General features: G+C 45.8%; 1 protein-coding gene across 1 annotated transcript in view; it reads left to right on the forward strand.

Annotated features, from left to right (window-relative positions):
- Positions 1-17,571, forward strand: part of ATP9B (ATPase phospholipid transporting 9B (putative)) — a 120,227-nt gene that overhangs the window by 73,879 nt on the left and 28,777 nt on the right. Inside the window, exon 12 of the mRNA XM_081150216.1 lies at positions 7,774-7,934. Coding sequence (XP_081006342.1) covers positions 7,774-7,934 — 161 coding nt within the window. The remainder of the gene's footprint in view (positions 1-7,773; positions 7,935-17,571) is intronic.

Raw genomic sequence — 17,571 nt, forward strand, 5'->3', positions numbered from 1 at the left:
GAAGACCTTAACTGGTCCATAAATTCCCACAAAATTTACTCAGTAAGCCACAGACGCTGAAGGAGATGACGACACATTTTGGGGCACCAGCACAGCCTTTGTGACACTCAGCAGGGCTGGGGTGGCTTCTGGGTCCATTGCAGATTCTGGGGGAACCTCCTGCGGGGAATGGGGATGTGAGAACATGCAGAGCTCAACCCACCCCACCAGGGGATGCTGTGCTGCGGAATTTTCCTGCTAATTGTGTGCCCCCCCCCCCCCAAGATACCGTGACTTAGAATTAGCAGCTTCGTGATGCTGTGTCGTCCTCAGTGAAACCAGACCCTCTCTGGCATCTATGACATAAAAACACTGTTAGCTACATGTTAGCTGCTGCTTGTAAATCCCCTCCCATAAACCGTTAAGTACCTCATACTTGTTAGTTTGCCAAAGTTAGAATTTAGATGGTGACATTTTTAAATTAATCACCAAACAGATTTCTGACTTTATTGTAGAGCCTCATCTGTATCATGACCTCTTAGGAAAAGAATCCAGGGCTGGAAATTGAAGTTACATTTAAATTACTGATGTTTACTAATAAAACTTATCCATCCTTTTCCAGAATTGTAGGAGGGATTAACTAAGCAGGTGGGAAGGTGGTTCCCCTGTTCCATGCAGCTTCCCTGTTCAACAGCAGTTTCTGTGCTGGTCCGTGGAGGGCTGGGCTGGCACTGGGCTGCTGGGCCATGTCCTCTGCCTCTCCTGCTGTGGCGAGGGCCACATGCTCGTGTTTCCTGGGAAAGGGTTCCCACCTGCGTTCCTCTTCCCACCGGCCTCTCCCAGCACCTGTGCTGCAGCAGCTCTGAGTGCCTCAGGAGTAGTTCCTCAGAACCCCAGGCCTTTCTGCGCAGCTGGAGGTAGGAAGTGCTTGTTTAGCTCTTTGAGGAGCTCAGAGGACTCCCTAGAGAGACAGTTACTGCCCCAGATTCCAGGGAGGATGGTTGGTGTTGGAAGCCCTGGCTGTGTGGTTAGTAATTTCCCCAACAAATATTAACAGGCCCAGATTTTAGTACTGTTATCATTAATGTACTTAAAAACACAAGATTGTTCCCCATTCAATGACATATTGTATAAGCTGTATTTAAGTGAATATTTTAAGAGTATTTTAAGGGTGTTTATAAAACACTCACACAAGAAATTTAAAATAAGGGACTTGCCACATTCAGGAGAAAATAAATACACAGGCACGTCCCTCCCAGGAGAAAAGTGTGCTCGAGAGTGGAGTCTGCCCTGTGGACTGAAACGGCGGGAAGGGGTGGACAGCACATCTGCCTGTGGCTCTTCGCTTTCTTACTGTGTCTGTTAAAAATGTTAAGGCTCCTAATAAAAGCTTCCCTTTAAAAATATCAGTATCACTTAGAGGAATTATTAGAAAAATTTGGTTTTTGTGCCCTGCAGCTAAGAGAGTCCCCGGAGTCAGCAGCATCACGAAGCGACGAGCCCTGGGCTGCACTGGGGCAGCGGCCACCGTCCACGCACCATGGCAAGGGCGTTGCCCTCCTTGAGCTCCTGGGAGCGTGCATTCACGTAGTAAGGACTCAAGAAGATCTGTTAAAATAAATATAAAGTAACCAAAATAAACTGCTTATGTAATGGGATTACATTGAAATCCAAATACCTGGCCTCAAATTTCATTTGTATGAATGATGTTGAATGTTGAGGTTTCTGGTGTCAGTGGATAGCTTAGGTTAGCAAAGTAATTATTTTAAATTGGTGGGTGGTCTTGGCCAAACCATTTAAAATTGATAGCTTCCTACATTGTTAAGACAATACGGTAAATATATAGTATAAGCAGGATCTTGAAACCATTAAGGAAAGCTGTTGTTACAATTTTATCAACTTCAGAACTCTTCAAAGAGCCTTAGCACTGAACTACTGTGCTGATTGCCCACAATATTTTGGACGTCATATCTTTAAATATGCTTCCTTATATGACAGTTTTTATTCAGGAAGTTTCCCCCCATACATAATCCACCATGTTAAAGTCTAAAAATCCTGTCTTAAAATCTGTATGACAAAATAGATATTTAGGGTTGCTTCTTTTAAAACAAACAAAAATCCATGTATATATTATACTGAGTTGGTGGAATTAGATCTAAGTTCTGCTTTCACCAAAAGCAGTTTTCAGAATTCAGAAAAAACTTGAGCACCCTCTGCTGGCTAAGCCATGACATGCCACACCTTTGCCTTGGCTTTCTCTTCCCAGCCCTAAGAAATGTTGCTGTAACAACGGCAACAAAATATCGACATGAAACAGGACAGTAGTGTGTACAAATTGTATTCAATGTGTAGTATTGGAGTGGTAATGATTTGTATGGTTTGTTCTCCTCTATATCCCTGATTTTCACTTAAACTGTGGACTGTTGTAAAATAAGATCAGGAGTACTGTACATTAGGAAACCATGGGGTTTTCTTAATATTTGGTGCTGGGTTTTAATGTAATTTGTGTACGTAGAGTACAATTAAATTTCCAAACAATTTCCAGACTGTTTTGCATATTTGTGCATTCTTTTTTTTTTTTTAATATGGCTTTGATGTGTCACAGTTAAGAATATTTGAAATAATTTATAATAATTACTAAACAAAAACTGGTTTTGAATTGGATGACTTTTGATGTATTGGTTGTGCTTTAGTAAAGGTTCTAACATGACAGAGGGGCTGTCAGACAGTAGCTGGCATGACCAGTTGTCCTGCATGGACACAGAAAGTGAGTTTGTATTTGCAAAAGCAGGTCTGAGATTTATGTTTGTGTATAGACATATGTTCATAGGAATGTCTAATTTATGGCATTTTTTACAATTATGGGAAGTATTCTTTTGAGTGGATATGTGTAGGAAATGCAAGGACCGGTATTGAAATTTCTCAAATGGTCTGGAAGGTCAGTGGTTTGAGAAAACAGCCTCATTTTGCATTCACGAAGCCCCTTCAGACTTAGCATACAGTAGTATGCTTGCCAGTTTGGAGAGTAATTTCACCCTTTAACGTCATGCTTCATTGTAGGCCAGCTGACCACATGATCTGACAATAGGCATTGTCCTAAGTAAGCTTGGACTTGATCAGCATGTTTGTGTAAACGAAGCCAGCGCTTTACTTTGAGTTTCCTGTCTCCTCTTTAAATTTCTTATGTTGATATGGAAAGTGGTTTCACTTCCTGTTGAGTAGCTGAGCCTTGCAGGGATACCTTTTTGTTTATATAAAAATATAACAGCTCCATTTTCTCTTTAAATGTTAAATGTTCAAGGAAAAACATCTTAGGTAATAACTGTAATAAGCAAGGAAAAAAACTTTAAATGATGGATGTCCAGTAGTCTGACAAAATTTGTTGGTAATAAAAATGTAGCATAAGAAATATTCTTTCAGAATAGACTTTAAAATGTTTACTGTGTAAATACAGATTTCAGTTTTTTAAAGTTAAGGTGATACATTGTATCATTAATTGTCATACTGATACTTACTTATGGGGCTTTTAAAGCACAGATTATTGAGCCAATAGACTAGAGTAGCTCAAAGAAACGCTTCTTATTTCCCAGATCACTGAGGCGGCGAACAGTAATAGCTCAGACACATCTACGGTGTGGGCCTGCAGGTGCCACGACACTGATACTTAGTAGTTCACATCCTAAAAGGAACAAATAATAAACTCAGGAAGAGAAAAAAAGGCTGTATAGCATCACTTTTTTAAAAAATGAATAATTTTATTTAAACTCAAAAATGGAAAAGTAATTGCTATAAGATTTTAGGAGTTAGATTTGGTGTGAATTTTAATTATTTGAAATACAGAAGTACAAGTGAAGGTCTGCAAATTACTTATTTTGTTGTTGATTCTTAAGATTCTACTAAAAATGGGAAAATATAGGGCTGATTTGCTTCAAATGTATTTGAAAGGAATGTGCTTTTTATAGGAATTTTCGTTAGGCTCTAGTGAAGCCTTGTGTCAGCTTTAGTTACAGCCCAAATGCAGCACGACAGGAGCAAGTGGGCCGGCTGAGAACCGCTCACCTGCTGGAAGGCAGCAGCCTCGGCCGCAGCGCCGTTCCCCCGGGTCCTCTTTCCTTAGGAAGCTGTGCTTCCACCTGTGCAGGCGTCATGCGTGAGCTGACTGTGCGATCGGAGGCTTTTCTGTTCTTCAGATCACAATGTATTTGCAGGGAAATACAAGACAGAATGATATTTACCTTTCTGTAAGAGTTTCAGTTGCCTTTTGACGTTTTGCATCGTTATTTTGCTGTTTGAAAGTGCTTCCATCAAGTCAGTGTGAGTGTTAAGAGAACAGTCAAAGTATGTGATGGTCAGACGTTGTGCGGGTGATGCTGCTCCCACCCGCGATCAGAGCTAGTGGTGCGTGTGCCGTTGTTCTCGGTGGGCGTGCGGGAGGTTTTCATCCCACGAGGTGGCTCCGGTTTGGTGCGCACAGTGGTTCCTTAGGGCCTGGGCGGCAGGGGGAGGTCCAGCGTGGGATGGATCGGAGTGGCGCCGAGCCGGAGACCAGGTGGGGCTCATGCCTCCATGCGAGCATTAAAGACAGGCTCACCCCGACTTGATTAAGCAGAGGGGACCGTATTTACCCCTTATTGTTGGTATAAACCATTATTTTCCTGAGCACCATTAGCTGTTTAAAACTTGGTACATAAATTAAAGAGGAGCTAAGTGGATTTGTGATCGCTGCCATTAGCGGCATTTTAGATTATACAGGCAATTATTGAGTTCATTATCCTAGAGCAGCCCCTTTGCAGAGCCATTGTGGAGCCGCAGACATTACGCACAGATTTTCCCTTAGAGATTAAAATTTCCAGTAGCGTATTTAATTTTGTTATCACAGTTGTTTCAAATAAAACAAATATTATGACAAGTAGAAGAAAATTTGCTTTACTAATATAGGAATTTACAATAAACGTTGAAAATCACTTCCCAGTGAACTGAACTTACCTTTTCTTACACAGTCGTGATCACCCCGAGTGATGTTAGTGTATTTCATGGGTGAAAGGCCTTGCAGTCGTAGCAAAAGGCGTCTGCTTGGTGTTCAGGAAATTTTTTAAAGAATCTGTAACTTTATAAGTTAACTGGTTTGTATTGAATGGTTTCTAAGAGTCCAGGTTGCATTTAGACGAGTGGAAGAAACTTTTAAAGGTGTTTTAGGGGAATGAGTATAAAAAATTAACTATTAATTGAAAGTGTACTTAAAAGAAAAACGAGTTGAGACGCGTCTCCCCTTCTCGCTGCGTGAGAATTGGGAGGAACCCGGCCCGCGGAGCGCGGAGCTGGGCTGCGGGGGTTTTCCCCGGAGAGTGGCCCCGGGTGCGAGCAGGCGGCCGCGGGGGCTGGGTTTGTGTCCCCGCGCCGTGGCCGTGGCCGTGGCCGTGGGAGCGCGGCCACCCGGGCGGTCCCGCCGCAGGCCCCGCGGTGCCCGGGAGGGCGGCCCTGTCTCTGCGGGGAGGACCCGCTCCGAGGGCGCCGCGCCTGCCTGCAGCCGCCGGGGGGCCCGTCCCCGCCCGGCCCAGCGAGGGGTCACCGACCCTCCCGCCCGGACGCCCGCCTGTCTCCGCCGCAGGAGCGGGGCTTTGAAACACGCTCTGCTTCCCTGGCGCCATTTTTCTTCATTTCAATCCAAAACCCTATTTTTCTCAATAATTCAAGCATTAACTATGCAGTAGTGGAAGCAGCGGAGATCGCAAGGTATTTGTCCTCGCGGTGCGGCTGCTGAAGTGAGCTCATCAGTCAGGGGCGCAGCCAGGGCAGCCCGTGGGGGGCCCGCCGTGCGCCCCTCCCGCCCGGGGCGAGGGCAGGGGGCAGGGGGCAGGGGGCAGGGGGCAGGCCTCCCGAGCAGGCGGCTCAGGGAGCACCGTGCGCTTTCCTGCGGGACCCGGACAGACGTAGAGGATGCTCCGTGTGGAGGGGCGGCGGTGCCCTGCGCTCCAGTCAGGAGTCTCCAGTCTGCGAGACATTCCCCGAGGCCGCGCCCCCCCCCCCGGCCTCCCCCCCCCCCGCCTCCTCCCCCCCAGGCCGCCCCCCCCCCAGGCCGCCCCCCCCCAGGCCTCCCCCCCCCCGCCCCAGGCCTCCCCCCCCCCCGCCTCCTCCCCCCCAGGCCGCCTTTCCCCTCAGGCCTCCTCCCCCGCCCCAGGCCTCCCCCCCCCCCCGCCTCCTCCCCCCCAGGCCGCCTTTCCCCTCAGGCCGCCTCCCCCCCCAGGCCGCCTCCCCCCCCAGGCCGCCTCCCCCCCCCCAGGCCGCCTCCCCCCCCAGGCCGCCTCCCCCCCCAGGCCTCCCCCCCCCCGCCTCCCCCCCCCCAGGCCGCCTCCCCCCCCAGGCCGCCTCCCCGCCCCAGGCCTCCCCCCCCCCCCCGCCTCCTCCCCCCCAGGCCGCCTTTCCCCTCAGGCCGCCTCCCCCCCCCAGGCCGCCTCCCCCCCCCCAGGCCTCCCCCCCCCCAGGCCGCCTCCCCCCCCCAGGCCGCCTCCCCCCCCCCCCCCAGGCCGCCTGGGGCGCTGGGCGGCTTCCCGGCGGGGGCGGGGCCTGCGCAGCCCAAACCCACCTGCCGAGGTCCCAGGCGCCCAGCGCGCCCTTCGGGCCCCGCAGTGGAAGTGGACGCTCTGCTGTGGACAGACGCCGCGCACGCGGGTCCCAGGTGTCGGTCCCACTGTGTCCACCCGTGTTTAAGGGCCACGGAGTGCTCGCGAGGAGCGGACCCGTGCGCTCGGCCGTGCCCCTCGGTCTAGTGCTGGCCACAGGCGCTCGTCTCACTTTTCCCACTAGGGTGGCCGTTTCCTGTGGGTGGAAGCTCACGGTTTCCTCGCTTTTCGTGACCTTGGAACCTAGAGCACACATTTCCATTTTCCTGTGTAATGGGTTCTCTTCACAGCTGCTCTTAATGGATGTCCTGACAGAGTTTTGTGTTTTCTCTCTTAACTACAGGTTTAGTGTTGTCATGAGAGTTTGTGGCAAATGCTAATCCAAAACAGATATAAACTAAATACGTGAAATGTGGAAAAGGCTAGATTTTTATTGGCCAAAGTTGTGGATTTCAAAAAGTACCACAAAATAAAACGAGTTAGCAGTTAGCTCAGTAATTCTCAAGCTTCTAAATTTGAGAGTTACAGTATCTCATTTATTTTATCAAAGTTTTGGCAGTCATGTTTTCTCATTTAATTGTTCTCTTTCAAAATTTGTACCAGATTCAGGAGAAGTGCAGATGGCAGATAGATGGTGGCCCGACACGCGTGCAGTCTTCTGTTCTGTCATACGGGTCATGAGTGTGCCCAGGGCCCTGGGGAGCTCCCAGGCTGGGCTTCTCTGGGCCTCTGGTAGGCCATGGGCAGCGCCAGTTTACAGCCAAGGAGTATGAGGACGTTCCCCAGGTCACACAGTTAGTAGGCAGAGATTCAAATCCAAGTCTTTAATAATAGCAATGATGAGAATATCATAACGTCTGCAGGCTCACCCTCTCCCAGGAGCAGTTCATGGTCTCCTGTGAGCCCGAGTCCTTTCAGGAAGGCACTGCGGTAACCCTGGCCCAAGGTTAGCCAGCAGGCGGCAGAGCCAGCGTTGGAACCAGCTCCACGGGCACCCTGAGGAATCATAATTGCTGCGCCTCCCTGCTCCCTCTGCCTGGCTCTCACGCCTTTCTCCAAAGCCCAGCACTGGAGGCCAATGAAAGGGGAATTTCCAGTGTGAGAACTGTCATGTGTCCAGCTGTGTAATGCTGGGTCGCTGTGCATGTGCCTCAATTTCATGTTTTCCTTTCAGGTGGGTCTGTTGGACCTGGAACTCAATCAGCTGACCAAAGCACTGTTCCTGGCGTTAGTGGCGCTCTCAGTTGTCATGGTAACCCTGCAAGGATTTGTAGGCCCCTGGTACCGCAATCTCTTTCGATTCCTCCTCCTGTTTTCCTACATCATTCCCATCAGGTAGGTTGAAGAATTAAGGTAAACAAATGTCTGGTTTCATCAAATACGCTTTTATTGAAATGTATTTCTCGATGTGAATGAAACTGTCCACACAAAGCTCAGAGGAGGGAGCCAGGGGCTGGTGAGTCCCAAGGGTCCTCCACAGAAGGTTGTGTTGGGAGGGCAGGAGTTTGTTAGAGCAACCTGGAGACCTGGAGTTTTATCTCATGTAAGTGTGTTGATACTATAATCTTTAACAACTGGGAGATACAAACATAAGACATAAACCTGAATCCAACAAGATAGCCTTTGTGCACCGCTGATAGACTTCTTATTCTAGCGCCCTTCGGTCTGTGTGCAATCACTGACATTTTAAAGTTATCTATATTTCAGAGGCCACCTAATACAGCTGTCAGGTTAGATAAAATATTAAGTAAGGCAGTCTTCTAATATGAACGATTTTTCATGATGATAACTCACCTAACTCAGGATTGGGATATAAATAGTTAATATTAGGTGCCTTTAATTTAAAGACTAATATTTATAACAAATGTAGATAAGTCCATTCTAAAATATGTCCACAGGGGATATTTTTAAAAGATAACCTTAATATATATGATTAAAAATTTTCATATGAATGAGCAATTAAGCCCTAATAACTCATGCATAAAGTACAGACCCAGAAAAGCTATCTTGTGTCTCAGAGAGTAAATTAAACCATGTACAGTGTTAGGCACAAGGCATAAGCATTTGGGGAGAAAGGCATGTCTTTTTCACAGATCAGCTTTCTCTCAAAGTCTGCCTAAAGGAATGTCCACCTTCACAGAAGCGGGGGGGCTGTAGTCCCTCCCTGGACTCTGCACACAGCTGTTAATGCCAGCCCCCTCGCTTCTCCAGCTGCCAGGGTCTCCTGCACTCTCTCTGGAGCAAACAGCTTTTCTTGGGAATTCCCAGGTGTTTTCTCTTGGCCGCTGCTGCTGTCTGGCCTGCAGTGCTGGGTGATGTCACCTCCACTGTGGCCTCTGCTGCCCACACGGGCGGCCCGGGAGAGCTCTGCCCTGCTCCCCTGGGCCTCTCCCTTCATGGTGGAAGCCACTAGAGGGAATGTTTTATTCTATGGACTGTCTCCAGTTTCTTCCTGCCTTCAGTAAAATAATAACATAAAGAGGCTTGACATTATCTCCTTTGTCAAGTTAGCAGAAAAAAAATTGATTAGAGGTATGAAAGTTAATACGTAAGCATTTTAAAACTAAAACTAATTTTTATTGTTTTTTAATATTTCAGTCATATATATTTATAGTAAGAAATTAGACAGTATCTAATACTAGGAGAAGGAAGTAAGTGCTACCTCACTAACTGTTGAAAAACTCTGTACAGGCCTCAGATGTTTGTGTGAAGACCTGCAGACCTGAGGGTGCAGGTACACACACACACACACACACACACACCCCTTCAGGTACACACACCAGCACACACACATGCTCCCTTCCTGTAGTCTGTGCCTCCTCTTCAGAAGTCTGCTCACGAAATGGGGAAGGTGCCTGGCTTTCTGAAGTTTGTCTTGTTCCAGTTTTTCAGTCCACAGTTTAATATTCAACTTGCTCAGTCAAGTTTGGGGAGACTTACTAGACAGAATTACAGCTGCACCTCCATTTGGCTCCAAAACATCATGCCGGTGCTTCACCCTGAAACTTCTGCCCCTCAGTCTGAGAAGCAGCTGGACAGACTCCACTGAGGTTAAGGCCTGAAGCATGGAAAGGGCGGCCCACCCTTTAGGGGGCGAAGGCTGTTTTCTTCTGCAAAGTTTCTATAAACCATGAATAATGATACATTATAGTATTTGCTAAATATGCTTTTCAGTGTAATAAAGGGTAGATTTAAAAATATTTATTGTTTTGCAAACTGCTCCTTTCTGGAAAGTGCTTTTTTTCCTTGCTGACCTAACACTCCTGAAGGCTTTTCCAGTGTAATAAAGCAACGCTGTTTCATAGACACTCTTCCTTACGGAATAAAATACAACTTACTTTCTCTTTCAAGGGAAGCATTACAAGATTTGACTCTCACTTTCGTGACTAAAACACATACGCATTCCCTGAGTACTGTGTCCCTCACGACCGTCCAAGTTCTCTATGGGACATTTGGTTCCATCAGGCTCCCCATCTTGGTTGCTGCCCCTTTGCCCACATGCTGTGAGGTGCATTAATGTCCTAGCTGAGAGCACATCCCTCTCAGGTGTGACCCTGGGGGCAACAGGCACAGTGGGACTGTCCACATGGCGTCTCTGTCTGAGGCACTGAGGCTGATGGTGTCAGTGCCTTGGAGGCAGCGTCCTCTCTCTACCATAAGGTGGGCCTGCCAGCGACGTGCACACACGCCCATTCTGCCACCCAGCCCACCACCTGAAGGACCACAATGCTCTGCTTAGAGCTGCCCTCATCTTCCCACTGAGAGTGGATATTGAACATGTAGGGTGACACGGGTGCAAAACTGACTTCAGAATTTACCTTCCCTGAAGTTTTATTGAAGGAAAATTCTTAGGAGCTTATTGTCAGTGTATTTACAGGTAACCTGCCCTTTCTGTGGTGTTTTAAAATTTCTGTTAACCTGCCTGACACCTTTGGTTAGGCCTCGTTTTCCAGGTTAGATGCTTGTGGGAAAGAGTGTTTTCAGCCTTACTTAGCCCTGGGGTGATACTGAGGTATCGATGGTCTGGGAAGCATGTGGACTGCTAAAGGCACTTATCGTAGAGGATTCGTGTTTGGACAGCATGACCAGGAGCAGAGGCCGGGGTGCATTGGGTGGATAGCCTTTGCCGAGGAGACTCGGGGTCCATTGAGCCATCTCCGCAGAGGCCAGGCCTGGAGGGTCATCCAGAAGAGACCCATGGTGCCCTTCTCGCCTGAAAGCGAGGAACAGACAGGACAAAGCGAGAAGCCGTTGACTCCCCAAATCCACAGGCACAACGTGGGCTGCTGGAGCAGCCAGCTGCAAGTGTGTGCTGAGGGCGAGAGGAGGGCGAGCCCGCACCGCGCGGCCATGAAGGGCTGCTGGCACTTTGGTTATTTGTGCAGTTCTTTACATGCTCTGCGTGTTAGCTCTCCTCCAGTCCCATGCGTCTCTGAGACTCTTTCTTCATCTGTGACTTGAAGTTTTACTCACCCAGTGGTGGAACCAGAAAGAGAAGCCATTCATTGCACAGCCACTTGTGTGAATGTGTCGGGGTCGCTCTGTTTAAGGAACCCTTCCCCACCCCAGCTGTGAAGTGTCCTCCTGCATTAACTCCTACATGTGGACTGGTCTTGGCTCTGACCCCTGGAAGGTTTTTTTAATGGTGTGAAGTAGAGTTTCACATTATTTTTGCACACCAACTGTCTTAGCACCCCTACAGAGAAGACTCTGGTCCCCCATCATGTGCCAGGTGTTCATGGGGGGGCACAGGTCTGTGGGTCCCTGCCCTGTTCCCTTGGCCTGCATGTCGGTTCCTAATCGAGTAACAGACTGCCTCTTCATACACCGAGGTAGCAGGTCTCTAGGGGACAGCAGCCTTCCTCGTGTCCCTCAATGCTGTGCTCACCGTGGCCATTTGCATTCAGTGTGAACTCTGCCAAACCATGAGTCAGCCTATCTCCTACTATAAAAATCTCTCCATAGGAATCTTGTACAATTTTTGTTAAACTATTTTTAGATACTTGATATTTTAAAAATGCTATTATAAATACTGTTTTTTGAAAGAACTATTTCCTATGTATTGGTTGCTGGTTATAGACAATAAAATCGATTTTTATAAAATGATTAAATCCATCCATTTTGGTAAACTATCGATTAATTATTAATCTGAGTCTATTGGGTTTTCTGTGTAGGTCATCACATCATCAGTAAATAACGACAGTGTTGTTTCTTCTGATCCCTCACACCATTCCTTTCTCTCCCTGTCACTCACGGAGCCTCCAGGGCAACAGGGAGCAGCAGTGGTGACTCTGCATGTTGTCATAGAAACCCTTTCCTATGTCAAGCAAATCTTTCTTAATTTGTTAAGTTTTTAAATCATGAGTATAGTTTTAAGACTCTTTCTACTAAATCTATTGACGTGGATTTTCATCTTTACATTTTTCTTTTTTAATATTTTACTAGGATGAACTTAATTTGTTGACTTTCTAATGTCATACCTACCTTGTATTTGGCGGAGAAAATACAGCTTGATCATGGTATAATACTCTGTCTTGTATCATTAGATTTCACTTGCTTGTGCTTTTTGTGAAATTCTTGCATTGGTTTACACAAGTAAGGTTGACTTGTAACTGCCCTTTTCATTTCATTCCTTTGTGTTTAGTGTCAAGATTTTGCCAGTCTCATAAAACACACTGAGTCTTTTAGTTTCTCTTCTCTAACATATTTTATTTAAAATTACAAGTATTTATTCTTTGGACATTTACACATTGGGGAGGCCATGTGAGCCTGAACTTTTCTCTATGGAAAGATGTTTTACAGGGTTGATTTTTTTTTTTTTTTAATATGTCTATTGATTTCAGAGAGAGAAAGGGAAAGGGGGAGAGAGAGAGAGAGAAACATCAATGATGAGTCATTGATTGGCCGCCTCCTGCACGCCCCCTACTGGAGATCAAGCCCGCAACCCGGGCATGTGCCCTGACCGGGAATCAAAGCCGGATCTCCTGGTTCACAGGTCAGTGCTCAACCGCAGAGCCACTCCAGCCGGACAGAGTTGATTTCTTTAATAGTTTAAATATATTTCTTAAATAGTTACCATTTAAATATATGACTTTAAATAGTTAGAAAACTTGATTTCAAGTTTTTAATTTCTTCTAAAGTCAGTTTTACAAAGTTATGGCTTTCAAGAAACATGTCAACTGCACCTAAATATTCGAGTTTATTTACAGAATCTGCTCATAATGTTTCCCTGGTGTCTCCCCCAGAGAGAATCCTCTTCATTCCTGATACTCAGCTCTCTTACCTTTTCTTTCAGTCCTCCAGTAGGTTTGCCAGCGTCAGTCGTTTTGGAAAAGCCCCCATTGGCTTTACTGATTCTCTGTGCTGTAGGATACTTGTTTCTTCCCTCCAGCCTTCTTTGGCTTTTATTATCCTTAATTTTTGTGACAGATGCGTTATTCACTATTTTTCAGCCCTTTTCCTTTCCGAGGACATGCAGTTGAAGCTGCAGATTTCTTCCCATATGGGTACTGCTTTGGCTGCATCCCAAAAGTTGTCTTACTTTGACAGAATGTTTTTTAATTTCCACGGTGATTTCTTCTTTGGCCCACAGTTATTACAAAGTTATTTCTTAATTTACAAACATATTTGAATTGTCTTATGATGTCTTCATTTTAGCTAAATTGGTTGTTGTCTGAGAATATACCTTTTTTATTTCAGATCTGTGAAGTTTGTTGAGACTAGGTATAGGGCTGACACCCACTGGATTTTTGTAAACTTTGTGAACTTGAAGAGAGCGTATACTCTGAACTGTTGGTTGCAGTCTTCCATGTGTGCTCATAGAGTCAGAATGGTTAATCTAGTTTCTCTGTTTCTCTGTACCCCTACAGATTTTTTCTCTGCCTTTTCTAATAGTTGTTGAGAATTGTATTAAAATCTCCCGTCAGTACTATGAATTTGTCTACTTTTCCTTACAATTCTATTTTTGGTATTATATATTTCTGTGGCTTTGGTATTGGGTATATACAAATTTAAATTGTATATTCCTGCTGAATTAAGCATTTTCTCATTATAAAGTGACTTTATCTCTACTAAAGCTTTTTGCATTAAATACTACTTTGTTTTATGTTAATAAAGCAGTGCCAGCTGGCTTTAATTTGCTTGGCATGTCTTTTTCCATCTTTGTACTTTCAACTTCTCTGTGTATTTGTATTTATATTTGTATGTCTCTTATAAATAACATAAAGTTTAATTTTTATCTACTCTGATAATTTTTTACTAGTACATACACAGTTACCATAATACTCTTATATTTTTAGCTTAAATCTATCCTTTTATTTTGTGCTTTTAATGTGACTTACCTTTCCCATATATTTCTACTCTTACGTTTTTTAAAAATTATTTTTAATAATTCCACTTTCTTCTCTAGTAGTGTGGAAGCTTATAATGGGTTTCTGTCCTGTAGTAGTTACCCTAGAAATTAAACACTGTGTTCTAATTGTTCTTAGTGTACAGTGCCGGAAGTTAGTCATTTCCTTTACATGTCACCTTTGGGCGCTTACCTCTTTCACACACCGGACCTCACGCCATTGCTGCCGCTTATTTTTACTCTGGTTACTCTGACCCTGAAGATGCTGTTTGTACGTTTTCTATTCATGGTCTTTGTCCTTCATTTTTTCTTCCTTTTCTTACCTTTGGTGTAGAGTAATTTTTCTTCGGTCAGAATTTATCCTTTAGTTTTTGTTTAGTGCTGGTCTCTGCTGGGAACGCTCTAGGTTTCCACGTGGCCCTCCTTGAAAAATAGTTTCTAGGTTGCTGCGTTTGCTTTGCGTCCCCTGGCTTCCGCGGTTGCTGCGCAGGGGTCGCTTGGAGTCTCCCTCCTCTGCCCCCCGGCCCCCAGCCCCCCGGCCCCGGCTGCCGAAGGCGAGTTCCTCCTCGCGCTCTGCGCTCTGCCACGATGTGTCTGCGCAGAAGCTGCCTCGTGTGGGATGCTGGGCGTTCATCCGGCCTCCTGCCTGGATCGGTTTCTTTCGCTCACCTCGGAAGTTCAGTCATTCTTCAGATACTGCCACTGCCCACTCTGCCGCCTCTCTTTTGGGGACGTCACTTCAAGTTTTAGGTGTCCTCACCATACCCTTCGTTTCTCCTCTGCCTGCTTTTGTATTTTCCACCTTTTTGTCTACAAGCTTCATTCTATATCTTTGCTAGTGGCCTGTTTCCCAAGTCACTAATTTCATCTTTGGCAGTGTCTAATCAGCTGTTAAACCAATCAGTTTCTTAATTCAGTTATTGATTTTTAGTTATCAAAATTCTATGTTTTTTATCACATTATTTCATTTTTATATTTGCAAATATAAAGCATTCCATGCAAGTATTTTTCTCACTTTCCTTATGCATCCAGTTGTTTTATAGTCTCTTTCTGTCACACGTATGTCTGACACCTTTATCAGTCTTTTTCTTTTCTATTTTTTTGTTCTGACTGTTGCTAGTGGTACGTTGTTTCACTGTACGCTATGTGGTGTTATGTTTTGTTTGAGTTTATTTGGGCTTTTTATTGGTAATTTGAAAGGCTGGTTTTAGAAATCATTTGAGATCAAAGTGAAAGTATGTTTCCCAAGACACATGCACTCCCCTTCTGCTGCGTTCTTGGCAGTTCCACCTGTCCTGGAAACGTGATCCGCATTCGAGAGTCAGAGTCCCCAAATTACGAAGGAAACCTGAGCCTGGCTCCATCACCACGTGCAGGCCTTCTGACTTGCAGGTCTCCCTTAGCTTGAGATCGTTGCTCTTTGTATCCCCACCTGTCCCGAGAAGGAGGAACATTTGTTGGACCTCTGCCTCTTGATGGTCCTGATCTTCGTTTTTGCTCCCTTGTGCAGGTGTAGACTGTTGAGACAGTTCAGACTCCTGGGGGTTGCATGTGACCTCAGAAAAAAGGAGATTTTGGAATCCTTTACGTCTCTGGTAACTGATTTCAATGTAGCCTAGAAATTCCTCACTATCTAGTCAGCTCCTTATTTCTTTGAAGAATTAAAAAATATTTTATATGGCATTTCTTACTGTTTTTGGTGGGAACATCGATTTAAATAAAATAGCCTGCCATTACCCAAGATCACAGAACTTTCTTGCAATTTTTATATAAAGAATGCTACACAAATTTGAATAAAAATTTCTGATTAACTTCCATGGCAGAACTTTCCAAGGGTAAAATTTTGAGGTTCCAAATGTGGTAAACCTTCTTCTTGAGAATGCAGCAAGCTTTCTTTTATCAACAAAGTAGACCTACAGTCAGATGTCCAATGATGTTTCCTCAGTGATGGGCCACATATGTGATGGTGGTCCCCTAAGATAAAGTTTGCCATAAAACGCTGTGTCCTGTTATCCAGCAGCAGCCTCACCCATCTCATAATTACTGTATCGTTTTCTCTTGTGCTCATTTAATCTCATGTTGTTCTGTTCATCATGACCCCTAAGCATATGAAATCACTGCTAATGTTGTTGCCAGTCAGAGGCCATGTTGAATAATTGATGTGGAAATGAAATTTAAAATGATTAAGGACCATGGATGTGGGAAAGCAACAAGACTAACAAAAATGCAAGAAGGGATCCTGCGCCTGTTACTCAGTGGTCAGTCGTTATCCCAGGTACCAAGAGGTTTGATTCTCGGTCAGACCACATGCCCAGGTTTCGGGCTCCATCCCCAGTAGGGGCTGTGCAGAAGGCAGCCAATGGATGTTTCTCTCTCATCGATGTTTCTATTTCACTCTCCCTCTCCCTTCTTCCATCTCTAAAAAGATGAATAAAAACATTAATAAAAAAAAAAGTTTAAGAAGGGCCTCCTTCAGACATGGAGAAACTTCTGTTGACCTAGATTGAAGACCAGATACCTGCATATCGCACTCAGCACCATGATGACCACGGCCAGAGCAAAAACGATGTTAAAGAAAAGGCTGGGCCTTGCCCGGCTGGATGTGGCTCAGTGGTTGAGTGTCGACCTGGGATCCAGGCGATTGGGGTTCGATTCCCAGTCAGGGCACATGCCCAAGTTGCGGGCTCAATCCCCAGTCAGGGGCGTGCAGGAGGCAGCTGATCGATGACTCTCTCATCATTGATGTTTCTGTCCCTCTCCTTTCTTCTCTCTGAAATCAACAAAGATATATTTAAAAAAAAAAAAAAAACTGAGCCTGGCCAGTGTTGAATTGACTGCTAGCTGTAGGTGGGTTAAACTATTCAGAAATTGTTACTTACTCCGTAACGTGAGAGTGAGCGGTGAGCCTGTGAGTGCTGATGTGAAGGCAGCTGAAGGATGTTGGGAACTCTGGATGAGCCGACTTTGGAGAGAGATTACTTGTTGGAGCGAATATTCAATGTGAATGAAACCTTTCTGCTCTGGAAGTAGATGCCTGAAAGGACTCTCACCCCTAAGGAGACCCAGTCAATGCCGGTTTCAAGGCTTTGAAGGACAAGATAACTGTCTTGCTTGGGGGCGGTGTTGCAGGTTACACGTTGAGGCACGCTGTGGGTGGGCACAGGGAGAACCCAGGACCTTCAGGCACATCAGTGAGCACACACTGCCAGTGCGCTGCGGAGCAGTAGGTCACGACGACCCAGCGCCGCCTCCAGGATGCCCTCCTGATGTTGTGCCCGGGGATGGAGGACTGTGGAGAAGAGCGTTCCTCTCAAGATTCTGCTTATTGTTAATAATCCTCCTGGCACCCTCTCTTTACTGGTGATCATCTTCCCAGTATCAAAGTGGTGTTTCTCCAAACTTTACCTCTTTGATCAAGCGGATCAAGGAATTACAGCAGCTTTCAAGGCCTACTGCCTGAGGATGACCTTTGCCCAGGCTTTTGCTGCAACTGAGATGATGCTGAGAAGACACTGATGCAGTTCTGGGAGGACCTCAGCATCTGTGACGGCATCAGGAACCTTGCTTAGGATTCGGATGATGTCACCAGGGAGTGTGTGTTCTTGCCGTGAAACGAGATCCGTT

Source organism: Miniopterus schreibersii (assembly GCF_964146895.1).
Source record: "Miniopterus schreibersii genome assembly, chromosome: 10".
NCBI lineage: Eukaryota > Metazoa > Chordata > Mammalia > Chiroptera > Miniopteridae > Miniopterus > Miniopterus schreibersii.